The sequence below is a fragment of the Coturnix japonica genome, chromosome 3 (genome assembly GCF_001577835.2).
Source record: "Coturnix japonica isolate 7356 chromosome 3, Coturnix japonica 2.1, whole genome shotgun sequence".
Classification (NCBI taxonomy): domain Eukaryota; kingdom Metazoa; phylum Chordata; class Aves; order Galliformes; family Phasianidae; genus Coturnix; species Coturnix japonica.
In genome coordinates, this window is record NC_029518.1 from 80,732,215 (window position 1) to 80,754,688 (window position 22,474).

At 44.8% G+C, this 22,474-nt stretch overlaps 3 protein-coding genes across 14 annotated transcripts in view; all 3 read left to right on the plus strand.

Moving 5' to 3' along the window:
• Window positions 1–22,474, plus strand: part of LOC107312130 (glutathione S-transferase-like) — a 49,966-nt gene that overhangs the window by 16,666 nt on the left and 10,826 nt on the right. For 2 of the 9 annotated variants that reach the window (XM_032443463.1, XM_015859279.2), the window contains exon 1: window positions 13,714–13,735. The exons of 2 other annotated variants lie outside the window; for them this stretch is intronic. The gene's annotated coding sequence lies outside the window, so the exon portion shown is untranslated. Of the gene's footprint in view, window positions 1–13,638; window positions 13,736–22,474 lie in introns of those variants that run through there. 5 more of the 9 variants (XM_015859270.2, XM_015859287.2, XM_015859278.2 and 2 more) reach the window with 5 other exon arrangements.
• LOC107312129 (glutathione S-transferase-like) lies at window positions 3,221–12,798 on the plus strand. Of its 4 annotated transcripts, none has more exons than XM_015859267.2 (7): window positions 3,221–3,420; window positions 7,123–7,229; window positions 8,329–8,380; window positions 9,546–9,678; window positions 10,479–10,620; window positions 11,166–11,297; window positions 12,486–12,798. In XM_015859267.2, exons 2-7 carry the CDS (start codon window positions 7,143–7,145, stop codon window positions 12,603–12,605), a joined length of 666 nt encoding a protein of 221 aa, XP_015714753.1. In that variant the 5' UTR covers window positions 3,221–3,420; window positions 7,123–7,142; the 3' UTR covers window positions 12,606–12,798. The 4 variants fall into 4 exon arrangements, with proteins under 4 accessions (XP_015714753.1, XP_015714752.1, XP_015714754.1 ...); XM_015859266.2 differs by having other exon boundaries at window positions 3,222–3,420; window positions 7,120–7,229; XM_015859268.2 differs by lacking the exon at window positions 3,221–3,420 and adding an exon at window positions 5,970–6,097 and having other exon boundaries at window positions 7,120–7,229.
• Window positions 17,352–19,887, plus strand: LOC107312132 (glutathione S-transferase-like). The gene is made up of 4 exons (XM_032443468.1): window positions 17,352–17,430; window positions 17,608–17,749; window positions 18,479–18,610; window positions 19,601–19,887. Exons 2-4 carry the CDS (start codon window positions 17,615–17,617, stop codon window positions 19,718–19,720), a joined length of 387 nt encoding a protein of 128 aa, XP_032299359.1. The 5' UTR covers window positions 17,352–17,430; window positions 17,608–17,614; the 3' UTR covers window positions 19,721–19,887.

A 22,474-nucleotide genomic window follows, 5' to 3' on the forward strand; every position in this document is an offset into this window, starting at 1 on the left:
CCTGCTGTTCCAGCAAGTGCCCATGGTGGAGATTGATGGGATGAAGATGGTGCAGACCAGAGCCATCCTCAACTACATAGCAGGGAAATACAATCTCTATGGGAAGGACCTGAAGGAGAGAGCCCTGTACTGTACCAGTACTACCTTTGTTTGTTAGCTCATAGCTGGTACTACTCTTCCGTGTAACAATAGATGTCGTAACACAGAATATCTTAGCTCACATTCAGAGTCACAGTAGTTCAGAGAGTTTTTTTACAGCATGTGTTCAGTGTGACTGTGAGCAATGTCTACAATAGCAATAATGAGCTAGATAAGGCAGGCAGGTTGGCGTAGGGGAACTTATAAAGATCAGAGTTCAACATGGTTATCAGAAAGAAAAAAGGAAAAGCACCATGGAACCATGGTTTAACCTGAAGTATGTTAAAATACTTCATTTTAATAAGCACAATTCAAGATATCTGTTAGGAATTGTATAGACCCACTGTTTGATTAAACACAACTGATGAGAATTTTACTATGGGCTTGGATACACATGTGCCAATTCTGTATTCAAGTTTGAGAAACTTAATACAGAGAAATATCACCTCTGGTAAAAAATGAAGGGGTATTGTCTTTTACTGATGGGATGAGGCTAGCTCCTGTTCCACTATTTGGACCTCCAGTATTTGACTTGATCAACTGCATCTGTTCCTTTCAGAATCGACATGTATGTGGAAGGACTGGCAGATCTGTATGAGTTAGTCATGATGAACATTATCCAACCAGCAGATAAAAAGGAGGAACATCTTGCTAATGCTTTGGACAAGGCTGCAAACAGATATTTCCCAGTCTTTGAGAAGGTACGTAGCAAAGATTTAGTAGCTTAATCAATATTGTTTTCCTGAAATTCCATTCCTGGGCTACACAAACATATTCTATTCAGGAAAACAGAAAGGACAAATTAGCACATAAATGTAAATGCTGTGGTTGTGGTGGGAGTGAGATGAGGCTGGAGACAGAAGACACTGCAAGTCTTAGAGACAGGCAGAGCTGCAACAACCCAGCACGCACTGAGTTCCACAGAGCTCCATGTTTCAATCTATATGTTGTTTCAGACAATAGCACTGGCTTTTACACAAAGCCTCTTCCTGAAGTACAGGACCCTCTGACCAAACATGAGTTAGAAGAATTGCTGCATACATACAGGAAAAGGACTGCAGGTCCTCCTGCCATTAAATAAGAAAAAGAAAAAGGGAAGGTGGCTGAGCTGGAAGCAGGGTGTCAAGAGACTGAGGCAGGGGCTACATGCAGAGAGCCCCTAGTGCAATATTCCCAAACTGAAGCAGAAAGAGATGAGAAATAAGGGAGCTGCCCATCGTTTGAAAGAGTCCAGGATACTCCTACTATGGCCTGGGCTGAATTCCAGTCTTTTGTAAATTCTGTACAGTGATGGTTGTGTTTCGTGATGTGTAGACCAACACTGCGTGGGGAAGAGTGCTGTAATTACAAGGGCTGCAGAAATGAAGGCAAGAGGGCTGGAGCTCAGCTGTCAGGGGAAAAAAATAGATGCAGAAGGGAAAGGACTGATGTATAATGGCTGTGATGGCAGAATGGTCAGATTATCTGATAGTAATACAGGTGTTTTCATTGCATTTCTTTGTTTAGCAACAAATCCTTGCAGTCGATGACCTTACTTTGAAGACATCATGTTATGTGACGCAATATCACACTTGCTTCTCTTCCCCCTTCCATGTTTTTAGGTTTTGAAGGACCACGGACAAGACTTTCTTGTTGGCAACAAGCTGAGCAGAGCAGATGTGAGTTTACTGGAAACCATTTTAGTGGTGGAAGAGTGCAAGCCTGATGCACTTGCGAAGTTTCCTGTCTTGCAGGTAATTGTATAGACAGTTTTAATGGATATAAACCAAATCAGAACCCCTGATTTTAAACTGGTTGAGAAAATGTGGGGGTGGGAGGGTAGGAAAATAAAATAAAGTCAAATACCCTAAGTGGTTTTGACCAGCCTGAAATACTGGTGGTTATGGTGGCCTTCTGTCAGCACAGCCACCAGCGTATTGAAAGGTATAGCAGATTAAAGCATAGATTCTTGCTATCCCATAATATCTTGTGTTGGAAGGGATCTTTGGATCACTGATTCCAGCTCCTGGCTCCACAGAGGACCCCCAGAATTCAAAATCGGTGTCTGAGAGCGTGGTCTAAATGCTCCTTGAACTCCATCCTCTTGGGGCAGTACCCACTGTCCTGGTCAGCCTGTTCCATGCCCACACTGACCCTTCACCTTCTTGGTAGCCCCGCTTTGGACACTCCCTAATAGTTTATCATCCTTGTAATACTGTGGCGCCCAAACCTGCACACATTGCTGGAGGTGAGGCCACACAGCACTCTTTAGGGAGTCAAGTGCTCCTCTTAACTTAGGATCATCTGCAAACCTCGTTCGGATGCATTTGAGTTGTACATCCAGATCACATATAAGCACACTAAATGACTGGACCTCGAGTGATGCTACTGGGGACCTGCCACCAGGTTGATGTATCCTAATGAACCTCTATTCTGATAGTTGCTATCGTTCCTTAGCACAGTGCTGTTTCCCTTTTGTTTTGTAGAGTTTTAAAGCAAGAATAAGCAATATCCCCAACATCAAGAAATTCCTGCAGCCTGGCAGCCAGAGGAAACCACGTCTACAGGAAAAAGATTTACCGAAACTGATGGCAATTTTCTACTGAACACCACCCAAAACCTACTGAAACTCCATTTAATTGTCTCTGTGTTTGCTGATAAGCAGAATTAATTAAATCAGTGAGAAGTTTTGTGATGTCTCTTTCGCCAACCTACATCAAATACTTCCTAAGCAAGTCACTCATTTAGGCGGTACACATGATGAAACTGTCTTAAATAGGAGCTTTCCCTCAAATAAAGTCCCTGTTTAACTACTGACGTTAAAGTTCATGCTCGGTGACATCTTGCTGCTCCTCACACACCGGAGGGCTCACTCGTTCTCCCTTACAGGTGCTCCCCAGAGCTAACTGGGCGCACGAGGGGCGAAAGCCCTAAAGACAGCGGTGTATTCTGAAGGCACAGAGCGCACCGACAGCGCTACCACGCACGGAGGAGCAAAGGCGGAGCACTGCCATGCAGCACCTCCCCGCCTCCGAAACACCCCATCACGGGCCCCGGGCCGCCCACAGCCGACACGGGACGCCGGGGCCGGGCTGGGAGGAGCGCGGAAGCGGAGCGGGGTTGGTCTGTGTTGGGGTGGGTTCTGCCGGCGGTACGGCTGGGTTGGCGTCGAGCCACCGGTTGTGGCGCTGATGTGCTGTGTTGGGCGGTGATTTGCTCGTATACTCTTTCTGGAGCCTTTTCCAGCTCGGCTGGTTGAAGAATAGAACTTTTGGCCCGAATCCGAGTGGAAGCCGCCCTCTGGTAAGCAACTGCAGCCCCAAGAACGGGCTGGATGCAGCAGGGTCTGTTCTAAGGTCCTTCTGCCTGAGCGGGTGTGTGTGCGGGGAGCAGAGCATCGCCCCGGGCTGCCTGCAGGTCTGCGTGCAGCGAGGAGGAGCGTTTAAGTGCAGGCAGCGGACTGAGTACATGCACGGAAGTTTGCTTATGTGCTTCATGCTGGAAGGCTGGTAGTAGAATTGTTTTGAACAACACACACACACACACACACAAAATAACTGAAAAGACAGTGCTCACAGCTGTATCAGTCACTGGTGGGTGCAGCTGAGGCCCAAGGCAGCAGCTGTGGGTGGTTTGTCATTTCAGGCCCAGCTGTGCTGCTCAGGAAAGGTCCAAGTTTGCTACTCGAATGTGAGTCGACATTTCCAAGGAGCGTGTGTTGCAGAGCGGTAACAGAATCCCTTCAGCACAGTGACAGCACAGGAGGTGTTCAGCCCAAAGCCCAGAGCTGGGTCCCTCAGCATTGCTGGGAGGTCTCTGCTTTTCCTCTCCTGCCCCAAAGCTTCAGGCCTTTCCAGTCCCTGAGGGAGCAGTGATGGACAAGCACAGGCTGGTAGTGGGGTGTTCCTTTGCTGACACTGGCAAGCAGTGATTTTTCCCAGCTGTCCCTGTGCCTTGGGGTGGTCAGGGAAGTTTGCTCTTTCTGCTTAAGCTGGCCTGCCCCTGTAGTGCATCTCACAGCCTGTATCCACACACTGGATGTTGGAATGCTTGTCAGCGCTGGTCCAGGCTGTGTGGGCCCCGAGTGCAGTTGTGTATTCAGGCAAAGAGGACATGAGACCATCAGGTATTTCTGGAGCATTGATTTCTGTTCAGGTCTTAGGCAACAAGCAGCTCTAGTCTGATTGTGACTTCATCAAGTCTTTGTTATCCAGCACCTATTTATATGAAAGGAGAACTTTACAGGAGACTGAGGTGTCTGTGAATCCCCATGGCAAGCTGTCAGCTGAGCAGAGGTTTGGAGCACGTGTTAACTGGGTTGAGTTCTGCTGCAGAGCAGTGGCTGTTCCACATAGAGCATGTTGCAGATACCATCCAACATAATGGTTTTCCTTGGAGATGGGTGTTTCTGTACTCACAGTAAGACTCTTTGTTGCCAAGAAGACACAAACTGTAACTACGAGCTGAGCAGGAGACAGAAAGGGAGAAAATGAGGGAATGTGAAGAAAATCTCAAAGCAGGGGATGTGCTTCAGAGGAGCGTGTTGTGGTGTGAATATGCAGAAAGCTCTAAAAGCAACAGTCATCAGATAACACCCTGGAGCTACGTTACTGATAACTGCAAGGCTACTTGTGTAAACATACGCCTGAGTTTAAAAGATCACTTGTTACATACCTGCCCAGCCGGATTTTGTGGGTGGAACTCAGGAGAACAGTGTCATGGGAATGAATGTGTGAGTTGGGCTTTTCAGGTGTGCTGAACGCATGCAGTGACAGCTCAGAAAGAGCAAGAAGTATCCAGTTGCTTTGAATTATACAAAGCACCGGATGTTTCCTTTATATCTGCAACAAGGCAGCTCTCCTTAGTCACAACTGAAGCTCCCATCCCTCCATCCTCTCCTCCTCCTGTCAGTACTATAACACAATGCAGTTCGTGCAGGCATCAATTTCCCTTACATTTTAAAGTCTGCCTTGGAATTTTGAGTGTAGCTCCAACCCAAGCCAAAGTAATTCTGACTCATTCTATGGGAAAGCTCGCAAGGTTTGATGATGCAAAACATTACTACACTTGGTCAGGGAATCAGCATTGTATATGATAACCAATTATTACCTATATCTATCTTAACAACTCATTTATTTGACTTCAGTTCATACTCCCTCCATGTAATAGCAGAAGAATATCCTGGCCCGCATTCAAGCCTGGAGTGATTCAGCAGATTTTTTCAGAGAACATTGACCTTGGGTGCACATGTTGCCTACAAGGGCACTAACGATGTAGATTAGACAGGAGGTGGGGGCAAGGGAGATTATGTGATACTGACCTCTTTGTGATCAACACAGTTATCAAATAAAACAGCAATTGGCTCTCCTTCTATCTCCTCCTACTCTCAATATCAGCAGTCATTTTCCCCAGGGCAAATCCAGGGCAGTGTCTTTGTCAGAAAGAAATAAACACTTCTGTCTTCAAAAATGAGGTTCTTCTAGCGAAAATATCCTGAAGGACCATCCCCTGCCTCTAAAAGAAAGGAAAGAAAGGTGGCCAATCAGGGATTCCAACTGAAATAGTTGATGATAGGTGTGCAAAGAGGTACAAAACTACAGAATCATGAAATGTTATAATTGAAATTGGATTAGTATCATGGTGTTTTTTTCTTAAACCATGGAAGGTTTTTGGCTGCTGTGATTCTTGCTAAGTAGCAAGTTGCCATACAGTGAAAATGGGAAGTATAAAACGTAGTGCTGGAGTGGTTGTCTGAAATGCTAGTGACCTCTCATAAATGTTGTCTATGTGCACTGTCAGCATCAGTTAGGAATTCCCTTCTTGTAAGTAATAAGTGATTAAAACTAGATGTTTTAATTAAGAAGTAGCATTACCCAACGGCAGAGAAGTGTCTGCAATTTGCTGTGTAGGAGGAGCTAAAAGCTCCATAACCTCAGGGCAAAGCTGCTGAGAGCTCAGAGCGAGTTCCAGTCTGTGCAAGGTAAGTGTTTTGGCTTTGGGGGATGCAAAGGGAATTAGTGTACTTGATGCTAAAGTCAGTGGATGGATTTTGTGAATTAAATACCTACAAGTGCATTAATTTCTCAGAGGATTTTGTGCATCATATGAGTAATTAATAGTCATCTGCTTTGCATGTATGCGGATTGAAGAAAAATCAGTTTAGATCTCAGAAGTGTGAAGTGGTTCCTATTTTGGAGACAGGGGCAAGCTACTTACAAGGGAGATTTGTTTAGTTGTAGCCATTTGCTGGGCACTGCCTATGCCTTCACTGTGTTTGCTGTGCACTGGTTCTGAATGGGGCAGAAGCCCACGTGCTCGGAGACAATTATTGATTTGAATCCCTGCATGAGCTGGAGTAGAACTGAGCAGGTACTAGCCTCAAGTTGCACAAGAGGAGGTTCAGGTTAGAAAAGGAGGTTCTGGCATTAGGAAGTATTTATTCTCAGCCATAACAGTGAGGAATTAGACCAGGCTTTCTTGGGAAGTGTGGCAGTCACAGTCCCTGGAGGCCTTCAAGACAAGGGTAGATATAGCACCAGGGGGTATGGTGGGGATGGCTACACAATTGTAGATTATGATCTTAGAGGTCTTTTCTGACTTTAATGAGTCTTTGATTCTATTCTATGGATGTGTCCAAGGATGGCAGGGAAATTCTTCCTGTCTCATTATAATGCACCTTAAAGTCTAGCACAGAAACTACAGTAATTGCTAAGTTTACTCAGTGTTTTGTGCACAGCCAGATTTTCAGTCAGAGCAGGACACTTTGGGCTGGAACTGGTCTTTGCTTTGCATGGTCTCTGAAATGGGCCACTTGCTGTCAGTACACGGATGTGCTTAACTAAACTGCAGGTGTGAAATACTGTACCGCTTTCCAACACATAGCCACTCTTGTCTCCTCTGGTGATACGATGACAGCCCTGCATCATCAGTCATTGGTTTAAAAGAAGACAACTGCATTCTGTTCCTCTTTGATTTATGAGAGTTCTTTTCTGTTCTGGATAGCAGGAAATCAGATACGTGGAAAGATGTCTGGGAAGCCAGTTCTGCACTATGTCAGTGTCCGAGGCCGAATGGAACCAGTGAAGTGGCTACTAGCAGCTGCTGGAGTTGAGGTTTGTCTATGGTTGTTCTACTGATAGCATGTGACAAATACTCATTTATAGTATTCATTATTAATAATGGACATACCAGTAATTTCTGATTCTGCATTTAATGCATTGCTCACCCATCACCAAATAAATGATGCCGAGTTGCTGTTTCTCTTCCAAGCGTTGTGTGTCAGTCCTACTGTTAGCATTTTACATCCATCTCCCTTGTGACCAGTGCAAGAAATCATTTGACACCACAGCATCAGAACTTGTCTTATTCTCTAGTCAGAGGAGTTGAGCCCCTCAACTTCTGATGGCCTCTAGTTTGCTTTCAGTTTCCAGAATAGTATATAAATTATGCCTATAACAGAATAGAAGGACTTCTTGGAAAGTAATGCTCCCTTTTTTATTACATTGGCTCATGATGACAGAGGTGGATTTTGGTGATGTGGCAGTAGAGGCTGAACCTTCCTGGCAGTATTTCATTACGTGTTATTGTTGCAACAATGAAATGGCAGCAGAGGGGCTGTCTGACACAATGGCAGCTGGCATGATCATGCATATGAAAAAAAGGTATGGAATTGAATTCCTCATGCATAAAAATGGCACCCATTGACATTAATCAGTGTTTTCTGAACAGTTATGCAGGCTAAACAGTGGGTGTGAAGATGGCAAGGAGTATCAGCATTTTTTGACAGCAGTGTGTTACACAAGCCACCTTCCAGATGGCCATGCCTGTTTTTGCTAACAAGGCATGCAGGTTCTTGTTCATCGCTGAGGAAAGCTCATAGCTAATGGTGTTTTCTTGGGGATAATCTGGTCCACCAAATGGTGCTACTCTGTTGTTCATATTTATTTTAGTTTCCATGAACCCCCCCCCAAAAAAAGGTGGCAGGCATTACTTATGGAGCAACCTTAGTACCTTGCCCTGAGGATCTAAGAATGTAATGCAAGATGGACAAGGAGACAATATGGAAAAGGCAAACTAATTCTTCAAAACCTGATTTGGTGTTCCTGAAGCAAAATTCCCATCAGCATTGTGTTTTGGGGCCTTGTTGTCTTGTGACAAGTAGAAATTAAAACATGCAGTCAGAACACAATTTGTCTTTTGTATCCCCTGCAGTTTGAAGAAAAATTTGTAGAAACAAAGGAAGATCTCCAAAAGCTAAGGGCTGGTAAGTTTCCTTCCCTGTTTAATAATCAGACAATAATGATCATTTGTACTGTTTGTCCTGGAACATGAGAGGAATTATGTTTCATGAAAGATAACATAGACTGGATGTTACAGATGGAATCACAGACATGCACTGCAGTAATTATCACCTTGAGGTCCCTCAGGTCCGTCCCCTACTCATGGAAGGACACCTAGAGTAGGTCCCCAGGACCAAATCCAAGTGGCTTTTGAAGATCTCCAAGGAGAGCCCACAGGCTCTGGGCAAGAACTGCCAGCCCTGCATCACCCTCACAGTAACAGTGTTTCCTAGTGTTCAGATGGCACCTTCTCTGTATTAGCAGTAACCCTTTGCTGGTTGCCCCAAGTTTGTACATTCCTTCCAGTCAGATCACAGTGAAATTCATTCATACTTTCGGCTGCCCACAAAGATGTTATTTGATAATCTGTATGAAGCCAGTGTTGTCGATCTCTGAGTTTAAGCTGTACTTGTGTTGTGCTCCTGTTTTCCCTGCAGCGGCTCACCTTGCTCTCTTTAGATTCCATTGCAGTGATCCTGGTTACTCACATTTCTTCTGAACCAAATTACACAACTGTGCTCATTGCTTGGCTTTTCAAAGATATCTGAACTCAGAGTGGCCTTTGCCATGCTGATCTCCTTCAGGAAGGGATTTACACAGAATCACAGAATCACAGAATTGTAGGGGTTGGAAGGGACCTCTAGAGATCATCGAGTCCAACCCCCCTGCCAAAGCAGGTTCCCTACACCACGTCGCACAGGTAGGCGTCCAGGCGGGTCTTGAATATCTCCAGAGAAGGAGACTCCACCACCTTTTTTGTACTGGGGAGCCCAGAACTGGACACAACTACAGCCTCATGTCAAGAGGGCTTTAGCTCTTGCAGTAATCACGTGAAACACCAAGCGATATTCAGTCAATGTAAAGTCAATGTAGGAGTCACAAAGTTCAGTATTAATGATTATGTTAACACTAAGCATGAACACAATTTTTAACAGTAGTCTAGGTGTCCAAAGTACTTTTTCAGTACTTTATTAGGAGAGTGGGGATCGGTGTCACAAATGAAGAATAAGATTGATGGTTATTTTCCCATATCCCCATGGATGATCTTCATTCACAGGCTGAGCATTTCCTTGTCCTCTTCTTCTCCAGGTGGATCCCTGCTGTTCCAGCAAATACCCATGGTGGAGATTGATGGGATGAAGTTGGTGCAGACCAGAGCCATCCTCAACTACATAGCAGGGAAATACAATCTCTACGGGAAAGACCTGAAGGAGAGAGCCCTGTACTGTACCAGTACTACCTTTGTTTGTTAGCTCATAGCTGGTGCTACTCTTCTGATGACACAAGAATATCTCTTGTCAAATTTAGACTTGCAAGACATTTATTCGGGGAGTTTTCTTGTAGTGTGTGTTGACCCTGAGTGCAGGTGATGTGTACAGTAGTAATAGATAAGACAGGAGGAAAGGTGGAAGGGATTTTTTGAAAGTCAGAGATCAGTGCTTTATTGGAGGGAAAAAAATAAATAAATCATAGAATCATAGAATCACAAGGTTGGAAAGGACCTACAAGATCATCCAGTCCAACCATCCTCCCATTAGCACTGCTTCTACAAGCCACTAAACCAGATATCATTGCTCCTCATCCAGACATCTCTTTAACATTGCCAGGGACGGTGACATCACTACCTCCCTGGGCAGCCATTCCAGTGCCTGACCACTGTCTGAGAGAGAAAGTTTTTCCTTATGTCTAATCTAAACTTCCTCTGGTACAACTTGTGGCCATTTCCTTGGGTCTTGTTTGTTGCCAGGGAGAAGAGGCCGAAGTCCTCAGGTTCTACCTGTAGAATGTTAAAGGCTATTCAGTATGTTATTCAGTAGAAGTCAGACGTTTCAAGATATTTGTTAGGAATTGTATGACACGTATGCCAATTCTTTATTTGTGTTTGAAAAGTTTTAAATGCAGAGAAGATGTGCCCTGGTGAAAAAACAGATAGAGCCATTTACTGATGGGTTCCAGCTTGTGCCTGTTGTGCTATTCAGACCTCCTATATTTGACTTGACCAACTGGATCTGTTCCTTTCAGAATTGACATGTATGTGGAAGGACTGGCAGATCTGAATGAGTTAATCATGTACCATGACTTCAAACCTGCTAATGAAAAGGAGAAAAATCTTGCAAGTATTTTCGACAAGGCCATGAACAGATACTTACCAGTCTTTGAAAAGGTACATAACAAAGAATTAGTAGCTTAATTAATACTGTTTTACTGAAATTCCAATCATGGTATACACAATCTATAATTCAGAAGAAAAGACAGGAAAAAATTTAAATGTAAATGCTTTGATTGTGGTGGGAGTGAGATGAGGCTGGAGACAGAAGACACTGCAAGTCTCAGAGACAGGCAGAGCTGCAACAACCCAGGATGCACTGAGTTCCACAGAGCTCCATGTTTCAGTCTGTATGTTGTTTCAGACAATAGCACTGGCTTTTACACAAAGCCTCTTCCTGAAGTACAGATCCTTCTGACCAAACGTGTGTTAGAAGAATTGCTGCATACATACAGGAGAAGGACTGCAGGTCCTCCTGTCATTAAATAAGAAAAAGAAAAACAGGAAGGTGGCTGAGCTGGAAGCAGGGTGATAGTACTACAGGTTTTCTCATTGCATTTCTTTGGCGACAAATCCTTGCAGTGGATGACCTTACTTTGAAGATACAGTGTTAAGTGACAAACCAATCACATCTGCTTCTGGTCCCTGTTCCATGTTTTTAGGTTTTGAAAGACCACGGACAAGACTTTCTTGTTGGCAACAAGCTGAGCAGAGCAGATGTGAATTTACTGGAAACCATTTTAGTGCTGGAAGAGTTCAAGCCTGATGCACTTGCGAAGTTTCCTGTCTTGCAGGTAATTGCATAGACAGTTTTAACAGATATAAACCAAATCAGAACCCCTGATTTAAACTGGTTGAGAAAATATGGGGATGGGAGGGTAGGAAAATAAAATAAAGTCAAATACCCTAAGTGGTATTGACCATACTGGTGGTTATGGTGGCCTTCTGTCACGTCAGCTGCCAGGGTACTGAAAGGCATAGTGGGTTGAAGCATAGATTCTTAAAATCCTATAATATCTTGAGTTGGAAGAGACTCATAAGGACAATTGAATGCAGCTCCTGGCTCCACAGAGGACCTCCCAGAATTCAAACTCGGTGTCTGAGAGCATTGTCCAAGGGCACCTTGAACTCAGGCCCAATGCCATCTGGTGCAGAATCGGTCCCTGACCCCCAGCTGCCCCTCCCCTGGCACAGCCCCATGCCGTTCCCTCCGGCCCTGTCGCTGTCACAGAGCAGAGCTCAGTGCTGCCCCTCCACTCCCTGTGAGAAGCTGCAGCTGCCATGAAGTCTCCCTTCAGCTCCTCTGCTCTGTGCTGAGCAAACCAAGGGACATAAGCTGCTCCTTCTATCTCTTGACATATATATCCTTTGGCATCTGTGTAGTCCCCTGCGTACACTGTAACAGTTTCATGTCTTTACATTGTGGCAGCCAAACATGCACACAGGGCTGGAGGTGAGGCCGCACAGCACAGAGCAGAGCAGGACACCCCCTCCCCTCTCCCAGTGTCAGTGCTGGACCCCCCCAGGGTGTGTTGGTCCTTTGGGCTGCCAGGGCACACTGCTGGCTCCATGTCCAACCTGTCATCCAGCAGAATCACAGATCCCTTTTCTCAGGGCTGCTCTCCAGCCTCTCTACTCCCAGTCTGTACTTACATCCAAGGTCACTGCATCCCAGGTGCAGAATCCAGCACTCATGTTAAACTCAGTGTGGTGTGTGACAGCCAGCCTTACAGTTTTTGAGAGATCTCTCTGCAAAGTCTCCCCACCTCAGAGGGAGTCAGCAGTTCCTCCTAACTTAGGATCATCTGCAAACCAACTTCTGATGTGTCTGAGTTCTGCATCATTTTAAACACTCTGAAGAGAAATGCCCCTAAAATGCAGCCACAAGGAACCAGCCACCAGGCTCACGTCACCCAATGCACTGTTACTCTGAGAGTCGCCATTGGTCTTAAGTACAGCGCTGTGTTCTTTTTGTTCTGTAGAGTTTCAAAGCAAGAATGTGCAGTATGCCCAATATCAAGAAATTCCTGCAGCCTGGCAGCCCGAAGAAACCACCTCTACAGGAAAAAGAAATCCCAGCCCTGCTGGCAATTTTCGAATGAGCAGCAACCTACCTGCACTGTAACTCCATTCCATTGTCTGTGGTGTTTCCTGAGAAGCAAAGTGAAATTAATGAAATTAGTTTAATTTCAGTAGTTTCATTTTTACACTGGCAAGGGTTAACTCTGTTTTCTTAAATTTAACATGTCTTAAAAACGTAGACTTTTCCAGAAATAAAGTTGACATTACAATGTACATTCAGTGACTTCTTGCTGCTGTGTACCCACCCGAGTGCTCTCTGGTTCTCTTAGTGGTGTTCCCAAGCTGTGCTGGAATATAGAGGAGCTCAGCCTGAGCAGCAGACAACAATCCCATCCTGGAATGAGCTTGGCAGAACTGCAGGGAGATGCAGTGTTTGAGTTCAGCTTTGCTCTGAACTGAGCTGTTGCTCAGCTTGGTTTACACTGGGATCAGGTTCCTACTGCACTTCTGTTTTGTCCACAGCATTTCAGCCTCTTTTCTTGGCCACTTCACCAGTATCTCCTTTAACAAACACGGCTGTGGCCACCATGAGCACTGGATTGAAAGAGGAATGCTTGAAGCCAGCTGTAGAGTTGAGCAGCTGTTATAGTTGGAGGAAGGGGGACTCTGGGTGGCATCAGGCACTAGCAGGGCCCTGACATGCACGGCCATGTGTTGAGTTCTGCCAGCTGATACTGAACTCAGATTTGAGCTGTCCATAACAGTCCCTGAAATCCAGCTGTGCTACTGAGAGGCCAGCAAGGAAGTTGAGTATGTAAATATGCGTTCAGTACATCACTTGCATAAGTAAATGCAGCAGGAGAAAGCAGGAAGATGTGGTTGTTGTAGCACTGCCAGTGTGAAGCTGGGCCAGCAACAGACACTAAAACTCCTGCTGACACCACCTGCTTTTAGCTAAGCCTCTTTCCAGGGGCTGCCACGGCCCCGTGCTCTGGATTTTAGATGAAAACCATGTTGATATCTCGCTGACGCTGAGCAGATCGCCGAGCAGCTCTTCCTCCAAGCCAAGGCCATTTCAGCTTCCCACGGGCAGCTTCTCCCCCGCCCCGGGGCCGCCCACAGCCGACACGGGACTCCGGGGCGGGCCTGGAGCTGCGCTGCGACGTCGGCACAGGGAGAGCGATCGACGGTATCGGCGGCTCCGGAGGTGGTAGGGGTTGTGGGGGAGCGCGCTGGACTGGGACAGGGCAGAGCAGAGGGGGGCGGCCCGAATGGGAGTTCCGTCCCCGGGGGCGATCCGCCGGGCTGGGGCCGGGAACACGCGGGCCGTCCCGGAGCTCTGAGTGTCCCGGGAGCGACGGTGGTGCTGCCGGACCGTGTGCGATGAGGAGAAGCGTTTAAGTTCAGGCAGCAGACTATGTATACGCCTGTAAATGTGCTTGTGTGCTCCTTGATGGAAGGCCGGTAATAGAATTGTTTTGAACAAACCCCTCCCCCCCCCCATACACCCACACACACACACACACAAAAGAGAACCAAAAAGACAGTGTTCACAGCTGTAGCAGTCGCTCTGGTGGGTGTAGCTGAGGCCCGAGGCAGCAGCTGTCCCTGAGGGAGCAGTGATGAACAAGTACAGGCTGGTAGCGGGGTGTTCCTTTGCTGGCACTGGCAAGCAGTGATTTTTCTCAGCTGTCCCTGTGCCTCGGGGGAGGTCAGGGAAGTTTGCTCTTCCTGCATCTTCCAGCCTGTATCCATGCGCTGGATGTTGGAGTGCTTGTCTGGTGGTGGTCCAGGCTGTGAGGGCCATGAGTGCAGTTGTGTCCTCAGGTGGAGAGGACATGAGACCATCATGTATTTCTGGAGCACCAGGGAATGAAGTAATTCTGAACAATAGGCTGTTTGGGAGCACTTTCACTGTGTGTAGTACAAGGCAATCCCTTACTGGACTGAAAAGTAGTGCATAGTTCATGATCTTTTGTGTTTGTGCGTATAATGTAGCTGTAATTAGATGCTTACCTAAAAGCATGATTTCTGTTCAGGTCTTAATTAGACAACAAGCAGCTCTAGTCTGATTGTGACTTCATCAAGTCTTTGTTATCCAGCACCTATTCATGTGAAAGGAGAACTTTGCAGAAGGAGACTGAAGTGTCTGAATCCCCATGGCAAGCTATTAGCTGAGCAGAGGTTTGGAGCACCTGTTGACTGGGTTGAGTTCTGCTGCAGAGCAGTGGCTGTTCCTCATGAGCTCGTTGCAGATACCAGCCAACATAATGATCTTCCTTGGGGATGGGTGTTTCTGTACTCACAGTAACACTCTTTGTTGCCAAGTAGACACAAACTGTAACTGCGAGCTGAGCAGGAGACAGAAAGGGAGAAAATGAGGGAATGTGAATAAAATAATCTCAAAGCAGGGGATGTACTTGAAAGGAGTGTTTTGAGATGTGAATGTACGGAAAGCTCCAAAAGCAACAGTGCTCAGATAACACCCTGGAGCTGTGTTATTGGTAAATGCAAGGCTATCTTGTGTAAACATACCCCTGAGTTTAAAAGATCACTTGTTACATACCTACCCAGCCAGATTTTGTGGGTGGAACTCAGGATAGAATGTGTGAGCTGGGCTTTTCAGGTGTGCTGAACGCATGCAGTGACAGCTCAGAAAGAGCAAGAAGTATTCAGTTGCTTTGAATTATACAAAGTGCCAGATGAGTCCTTTGTATCTGCAACAAGGCAGGGCTGGGCATATCCTTGCAGGTCTCCTTAGTCACAGCTGAGGCTCAGTTCCCTCCATCCCCTCCTCCTCCTATGAATATCACAACACAATGCAGTTCGTGCAGGCACCAATTTCCCTTACATTTTAAAGACAGCCTTGGAATTTTGAGTGTATCTGCAACCCAAGCCAGATTAATTCTGACAGATTTTATGGGAGAGGAATTTGCAAGGTTTGATGATGCAAAACATTAGTACTCTTGGTCAGGAAATCAGCATTATATATGTAAACCAATTATTACCTATATCAGTCTTTTTATTTTAAAGGAAGTCCCCTTATGCAAACAAGCTGGTGGCCAGCAGCAGCACCAGTGTTGAATATTCTATTAATTTATTAAGTTGTATCTATCAGATTTCCCTTAGCTTTTTCACTTGGATGGTTCTCCTGAAGTGAGAAGTACTTAAAAATCAGATGCCTTCACACGTGCCAGAAATTGACCTTTTGTGTTGAAACTGAGAAAACCTACAAAGTATCGTGATGTGACAATGAGTTATGTCAAGCAGCTATTCCATTTATGACAGCGCTGGGTGCGTTTGGGATTGCTCCCACCGAACATGCACACCTAGAGAGGGTGTGACTACATATCTAAAGGCATAGTCTGTATGTATTCATTACATTCCAAGGACAAGGGCAGAATTAACATCTCCGGTGGCTGTGGGATACGTTCTCCCTGTTAATTTTATGGGATTAATTCACATAAGTTCCCACTGGGCTGAGGCATCTGTTTTGCTGTCTTATCTTCAACAACAGGACATCTATTCTACTTTCTTACCTTCACTTGACAACAAGCTCCACAGCCTCCTCTGCACTCTGTTCTTGAGCTTACATGTATGCAAGCATCTGTCCTTCAGCTTATATCTGCTTAAGCTATGCAAAGAGCTGTTCCCACAATATAGAAAAGCTGTACTCATGATTTAGTGTGCGTACTGCTGACTTTGGTTTGCATATTGGTTGTAGCTCCAGTGCTTGGTGAGCAATTCCTCCCACCTGTATTTAGGTCCATTGAAAGGAGATAAGCAACAAATCTGTGCTGTCCGTCATCATCTGTGAGGAGCACCAAAAGGAACAAGCCCTGTACTGTAACAACTCAATTATTTGGCTACAGTTCATACAACCCCTGTGGAATAGCAGAAGAATGTCCTGGCCCGCATTCAAGCCTGCGGTGATTCAGCAGATTTTCACAGAGCACATTGACCTTGAGTGCAGTAATACCTACAGAGGTACTAACCAGGTAGATTAGACAGGAGGTGGAACAAGGGCGATCATATGCTACCAAACTTTTTGTTATCAACACTGTTATCAAGTAAAACAGTTAGCTGTAGGCCCTCCTGATAGGGCTCTCCTTTCACCTCCTCCTACTCTCACTATATGCAGTCATTTTCCCCAGGGCAAATCAAGGATGGTGTTTTTGACAGAAATAATTCTGTCTTCAAAAATGAGGTTCTTCTAGTGAAAATATCCTGAAGGAACAATCCCCTGCCTCTAAAAGAAGGGAAGTAATCTGACAAAGGATTGCAGCTGAAATAGTTGTTCTAACATCTGTAAAGAGGTACAAAAGTACAAAATCATGAAATATTTTAAGTGAAATTGGATTAGTATCATGGTGTTTTTTTCTTAAACCATGGAAAGTTTGTGGCTGCTGTGATTCTTGCTAAGTAGGAAGTTACCATACAGTGAAAATGGGAAGTATTAAAATATAGTGCTGAGGTGGTTGTTTGAAATGCTGGTGACCTCTCACAAGTGTTATATATGTGCACTGTCAGCATCAGTTAGGAGTTCCCTTCTTGTAAGTAAGAAGGGATTAAAACTAGATGTTTTAACTGTTAAGTAATAGTGTTAACCATCAGCAGAGAAGTGTCTGCAATTTGCTGTGTAGGAGGAGCTAAAAGCTCCATAACTCTCAGGGCAAAGCTGCTGAGAGCTCAGAGCGAGTTCCAGTCTGTGCAAGGTAAGTGTTTTGGCTTTTGGGTATGCAAAGGGAATTAGTGTACTTGATGCTAAAGTCAGTGGATGGATTTTGTGAATTAAATACCTACAAGTGCATTAATTTCTCAGAGGNTGGTGCAGACCAGAGCCATCCTCAACTACATAGCAGGGAAATACAATCTCTACGGGAAAGACCTGAAGGAGAGAGCCCTGTACTGTACCAGTACTTCATTCTTTATTTGGGTTTGAAAAATTTTAAATGCAGAGAAGTTTGTGCCTTGGTGAAAAAAGAAGGGGTACAGCCTTTTACTGATGGGTTCAAGCCTGTTCCTGTTGTGCTATGAAGAGCTCCAGTATTTGACCTGTCCAACTGGATCTGTTTCTTTCAGAATTGACATGTATGTGGAAGGATTGGCAGATCTGTTTGAGTTAATCATGTACCATGAATTCAAACCTGCTAATGAAAAGGAGCAGCATCTTGCTAATATAATGGACAAGGCCACAAACAGATATTTACCAGTCTTTGAGAAGGTACGCAGCAAGGATCTAGTAGCTTAATTAATACTTTTTTCCTGTAACACCAGCCCTGATCTATACAATCTTTTATTCAGAATAAAAGGAAAATTTAATGTAAATGCTTCGGTTGAGGTGGAAGTGAGATGAGGCTCTAGACAGAACACCACAGAGTGGAGACAGAAGACACTGCAGATCTCGGAGACAGGCAGAGCTCCAACAACCCAGGACGCACTGAGTTCCACAGAGCTCCATGTTTCAGTCTGTATGTTGTTTCAGACAGTAGCACTGGCTTTTAAAGCCCTAGCCCTGGCTGAGCAGGATGCAGGTTGTCAAGAAACTGAGGCAGGGGCTACATTCAGAGAGCCCACAGTGCAATATTCCCAAACTGAAGCAGAAAGAGGTGAGAAATAAGGGAGCTGCCCATCATTTGAAAGACTCCAGGATACTCCTACTATGGCGTCCAGTCTCTTGTCAGTTTTGTACAGTGATGGTTGTGGTCTATTGGCTACTGAAGTGAAGGCAAGAGGGTTTGATGTTGGCTGTCAGAAAAAAAAAAAAAAAAAAGATGCAGAATGGGAGGACTGATGTATGATGGCTGTGATGGCAGAGTGGTCAGATTATCTCTTTATAGTACAGATATTCTCATTACATTTCCTTGCTTCAGCAACAATTCCATGAGAAAATGACTTTGCTTTAAGAAATATTGTGTGGTTCTGCTTTCTGTTCCCTTTTCCGTGTTTTTAGGTTTTGAAAGACCACGGACAAGACTTCCTTGTTGGCAACAAGCTGAGCAAAGCAGATGTGAGTTTACTGGAAAACATTTTGTGGCTGGAAGAGTTGAAGCCTGATGCGCTTGCAAAATTTCCTGTCTTGCAGGTAAATGCATAGACATTTTTAATGCAAATAAACCAAAGGAGAACTTATTTAAATTGCTAGAAAAAATACGGGTGTGAGAGTGTAAGGAAAGGAGGGAGAAATTGAAGTCAAGTACCCTAAGTGGTTCTGTCCAGCCTGAAATACTGGTGGTTATGTTGGCCTTCTGTCACCACACCCACTAGGGTATTAAAAAGTATAGTAGCATAGATTCTTGCTATCCCATAATATCTTGAGTTGGAAGGGACCTTTGTATCATTGATTCCAGCTCCTAGCTCCACAGGGGACCACCCTAAATTCAAACCCAGTGTATGAGAGCATAGTCCAAATGCTCCTTGAATGCTTCCTCCCCCTTTTCCTCTGCCCTGGTGAGAACGTATCTGAACACATCTGAAATAGCGTGTGCAGTTATGGCCCCTCAGTTCAAGAAGGACAGGGAACTGCTTGTGAAATACCCATGCAGGGCCACAAAGATGATTAATGGAGTGGAACATCTGCTTTACAAGATAATTCTGAGGGAGCTGGTTCTCCTCTGCTTGGAGGAGACTGAGCTGAGGGGTGACAACATTAATGTTTATAAATATGTAAAGATTGAGTGCCAGGAGGATGGAGCTCAGCAACATCAAGTGACAGGACAAGAGGCTGTGGTTGCAAGCTGTAATGTAGGGGGTTCCACATAAATTCAGAAAAAAAAATATCTTCTCGTGTTAAACTCAATGTTGTGGTGACTGCTGGCCTTCCAGTTTTTGAGAGATCTCCCTTCAAGGTCTCCCTGCCTCACAGGCAGTCAACAGCTCCTCCTAAATTAGGATTGCCTGCAAACCTACTTTCTATGCATTCCATTTCCAAATCATTTATAAACACTCTAAAGAGAAATGCCCATAAAATGCTGCCACAAGGAACCAGCCACCAGGCTCACGTCACCCAATGCACTGTTACTCTGAGAGTTGCCATTGGTCTTAAGTACAGCACTGTGTTCTTTTTGTTTTGCAGAGTTTCAAAGCAAGAATGTGCAGTATGCCCAATATCAAGAAATTCCTGCAGCCTGGCAGCCAGAAGAAAGCAATTATTCAGGAAAAGGATATACCAAGTGTGATGGCAATTTTCCACTGAGCAGCAACCTACCTGCACTGTAACTCCATTCCATTCTCTGTCGTGTTTCCTGAGAAGCAAAATTTTGCACATTAGCAAATGTAACTGTGAACTCAATAGTCTCAAATTTGACATGTTGTCTTAAATACTTCAACAGTTTTGTAGAATAAAGTTGACATTACAATGTACGTTCAGTGACTTCTTGCCGCTGCGTACGCACCTGAGTGCACTCTTGTTCTGTTAGTGGTGTTCCCAAGCTGTGCTGGAATATGGAGGAGCTCAGCCTGAGCAGCAGACAACGCGCCCATCCTGGAATGAGCTCGGCAGAACTGCAGGGAGATGCAGTGTTTGAGTTCAGCTTTGCTCTGAACTGAGCTGTTAATCAGCTTGGTTTACACTGGGGTCAGGTTCCTACTGCACTTCTGTTCTGTCAGCAGCATTTCAGTCTCTTGTCTTGGCCACTTCACCAATATCTCCTTTAACAAACACAGCTGTGGCCACCATGAGCACTGGATTGAAAGAGGAATGCTTGAAGCCAGATGTAGAGTTGAGCAGCTGTTATGGGTGGAGGAAGGGGGACTCAGGGTGGCATCAGGCACTAGCAGGGCCCTGACATGCACAGCCATGTGTTGAGTGCTGCCAGCTGATAATGAACTTGGCTTTGAGCTGTCCATAACAGTCCCTGAAATCCAGCTGTACATGAGACCATCATGTATTTCTGGAGCACCAGGGAATGAAGTAATTCTGAACAATAGGCTGTTTGGGAGCACTTTCACTGTGTGTAGTACAGGGCAATCCCTTACTGGAATGAGAAATAGTGCATAGTTCTTGATCTTTTGTGTGTGTGTGTATAATGTAGCTGTAATTAGACACTTTCCTAAATGCATGATTGCTGTTCAGGTCTTAGTTAGGCATCAAGTAGCTCTAGTCTGATTATGACTTCATCAAGTCTTTGTTATCAAGCACCTATTTATATAAAAGGAGAAATTTGCTGAAAGAGACTGAGGTGTCTGGGAATCCTCATGGCAAGCTGTCAGCTGAGCAGAGATTTGGGGCACCTGTTGACTGGGTTGAGTTCTGCTGCAGAGCAGTGGCTGTTCCTCATGAGCACATTGCAGATACCAGCCAACATAATGATCTTCCTTGGAGATGGGTGTTTCTGAACTCAGTAAGACTCTTTGCTGCCAAGAAGACACAAACTGTATTTGTTGCGCATGTCATGATGTAAATGTGCAGAGACAGATCCAAACGCAACAGTGCTCAGGTAACACCCTGGAGCTACGTTACTGATAACTGGAAAGCTGTTTGTGTAAATATATCCTCAAGTTTAAAAGATCACTTGTTACATACCTACCCAGCCGGATTTTGTGGGTGGGACTCAGGAGAAATATGTGCTGGGATAGAATGTGTGAGTTGGGCTTTTCAGGTGTGCTGAACACATGCAGTGACAGCTCAGAAAGAACAAGAAGTATTCAGTTGCTTTGAATTATACAAAGCACCAGATGAGTCCTTTGTATCTGCAACAAGGCAGGGCTGGGCATATCCTTGCAGGTCTCCTTAGTCACAGCTGAGACTCAGGCCCCTCCATCCTCTCCTCCTCTTATGCATATCACAACACAAAGCAGTTTGTGCAGGAACCAATTTCCCTTACATTTTAAAGACAGCCTTGGAATTTTGAGTGTAGCTCCAACTCAAGCCAAAGTAATTCTGACTCATTATGTGGGAAAGCTTGCAAGGTTTGATGATGCAAATTGCTCCTACGCTTGGTCAGGGAATCAGCATTGTCTATGAAAACCAATTATTACATATATCTGTCTTTAAAATAAAAAGGAGTCCTCAGATCGGAATAAGTTGGTGGCTGGCAGCAGCACCAGTGTTGAATATTCTCTCTATTAATTTATTAAGGTGTATATTTGAGATTTCCCTTAGCTTTATCCCCTGGCTGGTTCACCTGAAGTGAGAAGTACTTAAAAATCAGATGCCTTCACACATGCCAGAAACTGACTTTTTTAGTGCATACTGCTGGCTTTGGTTTGGATATCAGCTGTAGATCCAGAGTTTGGTCAGGGATTCTTCCTACCTGGATTTAGATCTATTGAAAGGAGACCAGCATCAAATCTTTGTTGTCCGTTGTCATCTACGAGGAGCACCAGAAGGAGCACTCCCTAAACTGTAACAATTAATTTATTTGGCTACAGTTCATACAACCCCTGTGGAATACCAGAAGAATATCCCAGCTCACATTTAGACCTGGGGTGATTCAGCAGATTTTCACTGAGTGCACTGAACTTGCCTACATGTGATGCCTACATTACCAACCAGGCAGATTAGAAAGGAGGTGGAACAAGGGCGATCATATGCTACCAAACTTTTTGTTATCAACACTGTTATCAAGTAAAACAGTTAGCTGTAGGCCCTCCTGATAGGGCTCTCCTTTCACCTCCTCCTACTCTCACTATATGCAGTCATTTTCCCCAGGGCAAATCAAGGATGGTGTTTTTGACAGAAATAATTCTGTCTTCAAAAATGAGGTTCTTCTAGTGAAAATATCCTGAAGGAACAATCCCCTGCCTCTAAAAGAAGGGAAGTAATCTGACAAAGGATTGCAGCTGAAATAGTTGTTCTAACATCTGTAAAGAGGTACAAAAGTACAAAATCATGAAATATTTTAAGTGAAATTGGATTAGTATCATGGTGTTTTTTTCTTAAACCATGGAAAGTTTGTGGCTGCTGTGATTCTTGCTAAGTAGGAAGTTACCATACAGTGAAAATGGG

Excerpts from the sequence above, each read along its gene's own strand:
- LOC107312129 (XM_015859267.2), top strand. The coding sequence starts at position 7,143 with ATGTCTGGGAAGCCAGTTCTGCACTATGTCAGTGTCCGAGGCCGAATG. Across the intron at positions 7,230-8,328 it reads TAGCAGCTGCTGGAGTTGAG|TTTGAAGAAAAATTTGTAGA; the intron begins GTTTGTCTATGG and ends TATCCCCTGCAG. Across the intron at positions 11,298-12,485 it reads CGAAGTTTCCTGTCTTGCAG|AGTTTCAAAGCAAGAATGTG; the intron begins GTAATTGCATAG and ends TTTGTTCTGTAG.
- LOC107312132 (XM_032443468.1), top strand. The coding sequence starts at position 17,615 with ATGTATGTGGAAGGATTGGCAGATCTGTTTGAGTTAATCATGTACCAT. Across the intron at positions 17,750-18,478 it reads ATTTACCAGTCTTTGAGAAG|GTTTTGAAAGACCACGGACA; the intron begins GTACGCAGCAAG and ends CCGTGTTTTTAG. Across the intron at positions 18,611-19,600 it reads CAAAATTTCCTGTCTTGCAG|AGTTTCAAAGCAAGAATGTG; the intron begins GTAAATGCATAG and ends TTTGTTTTGCAG.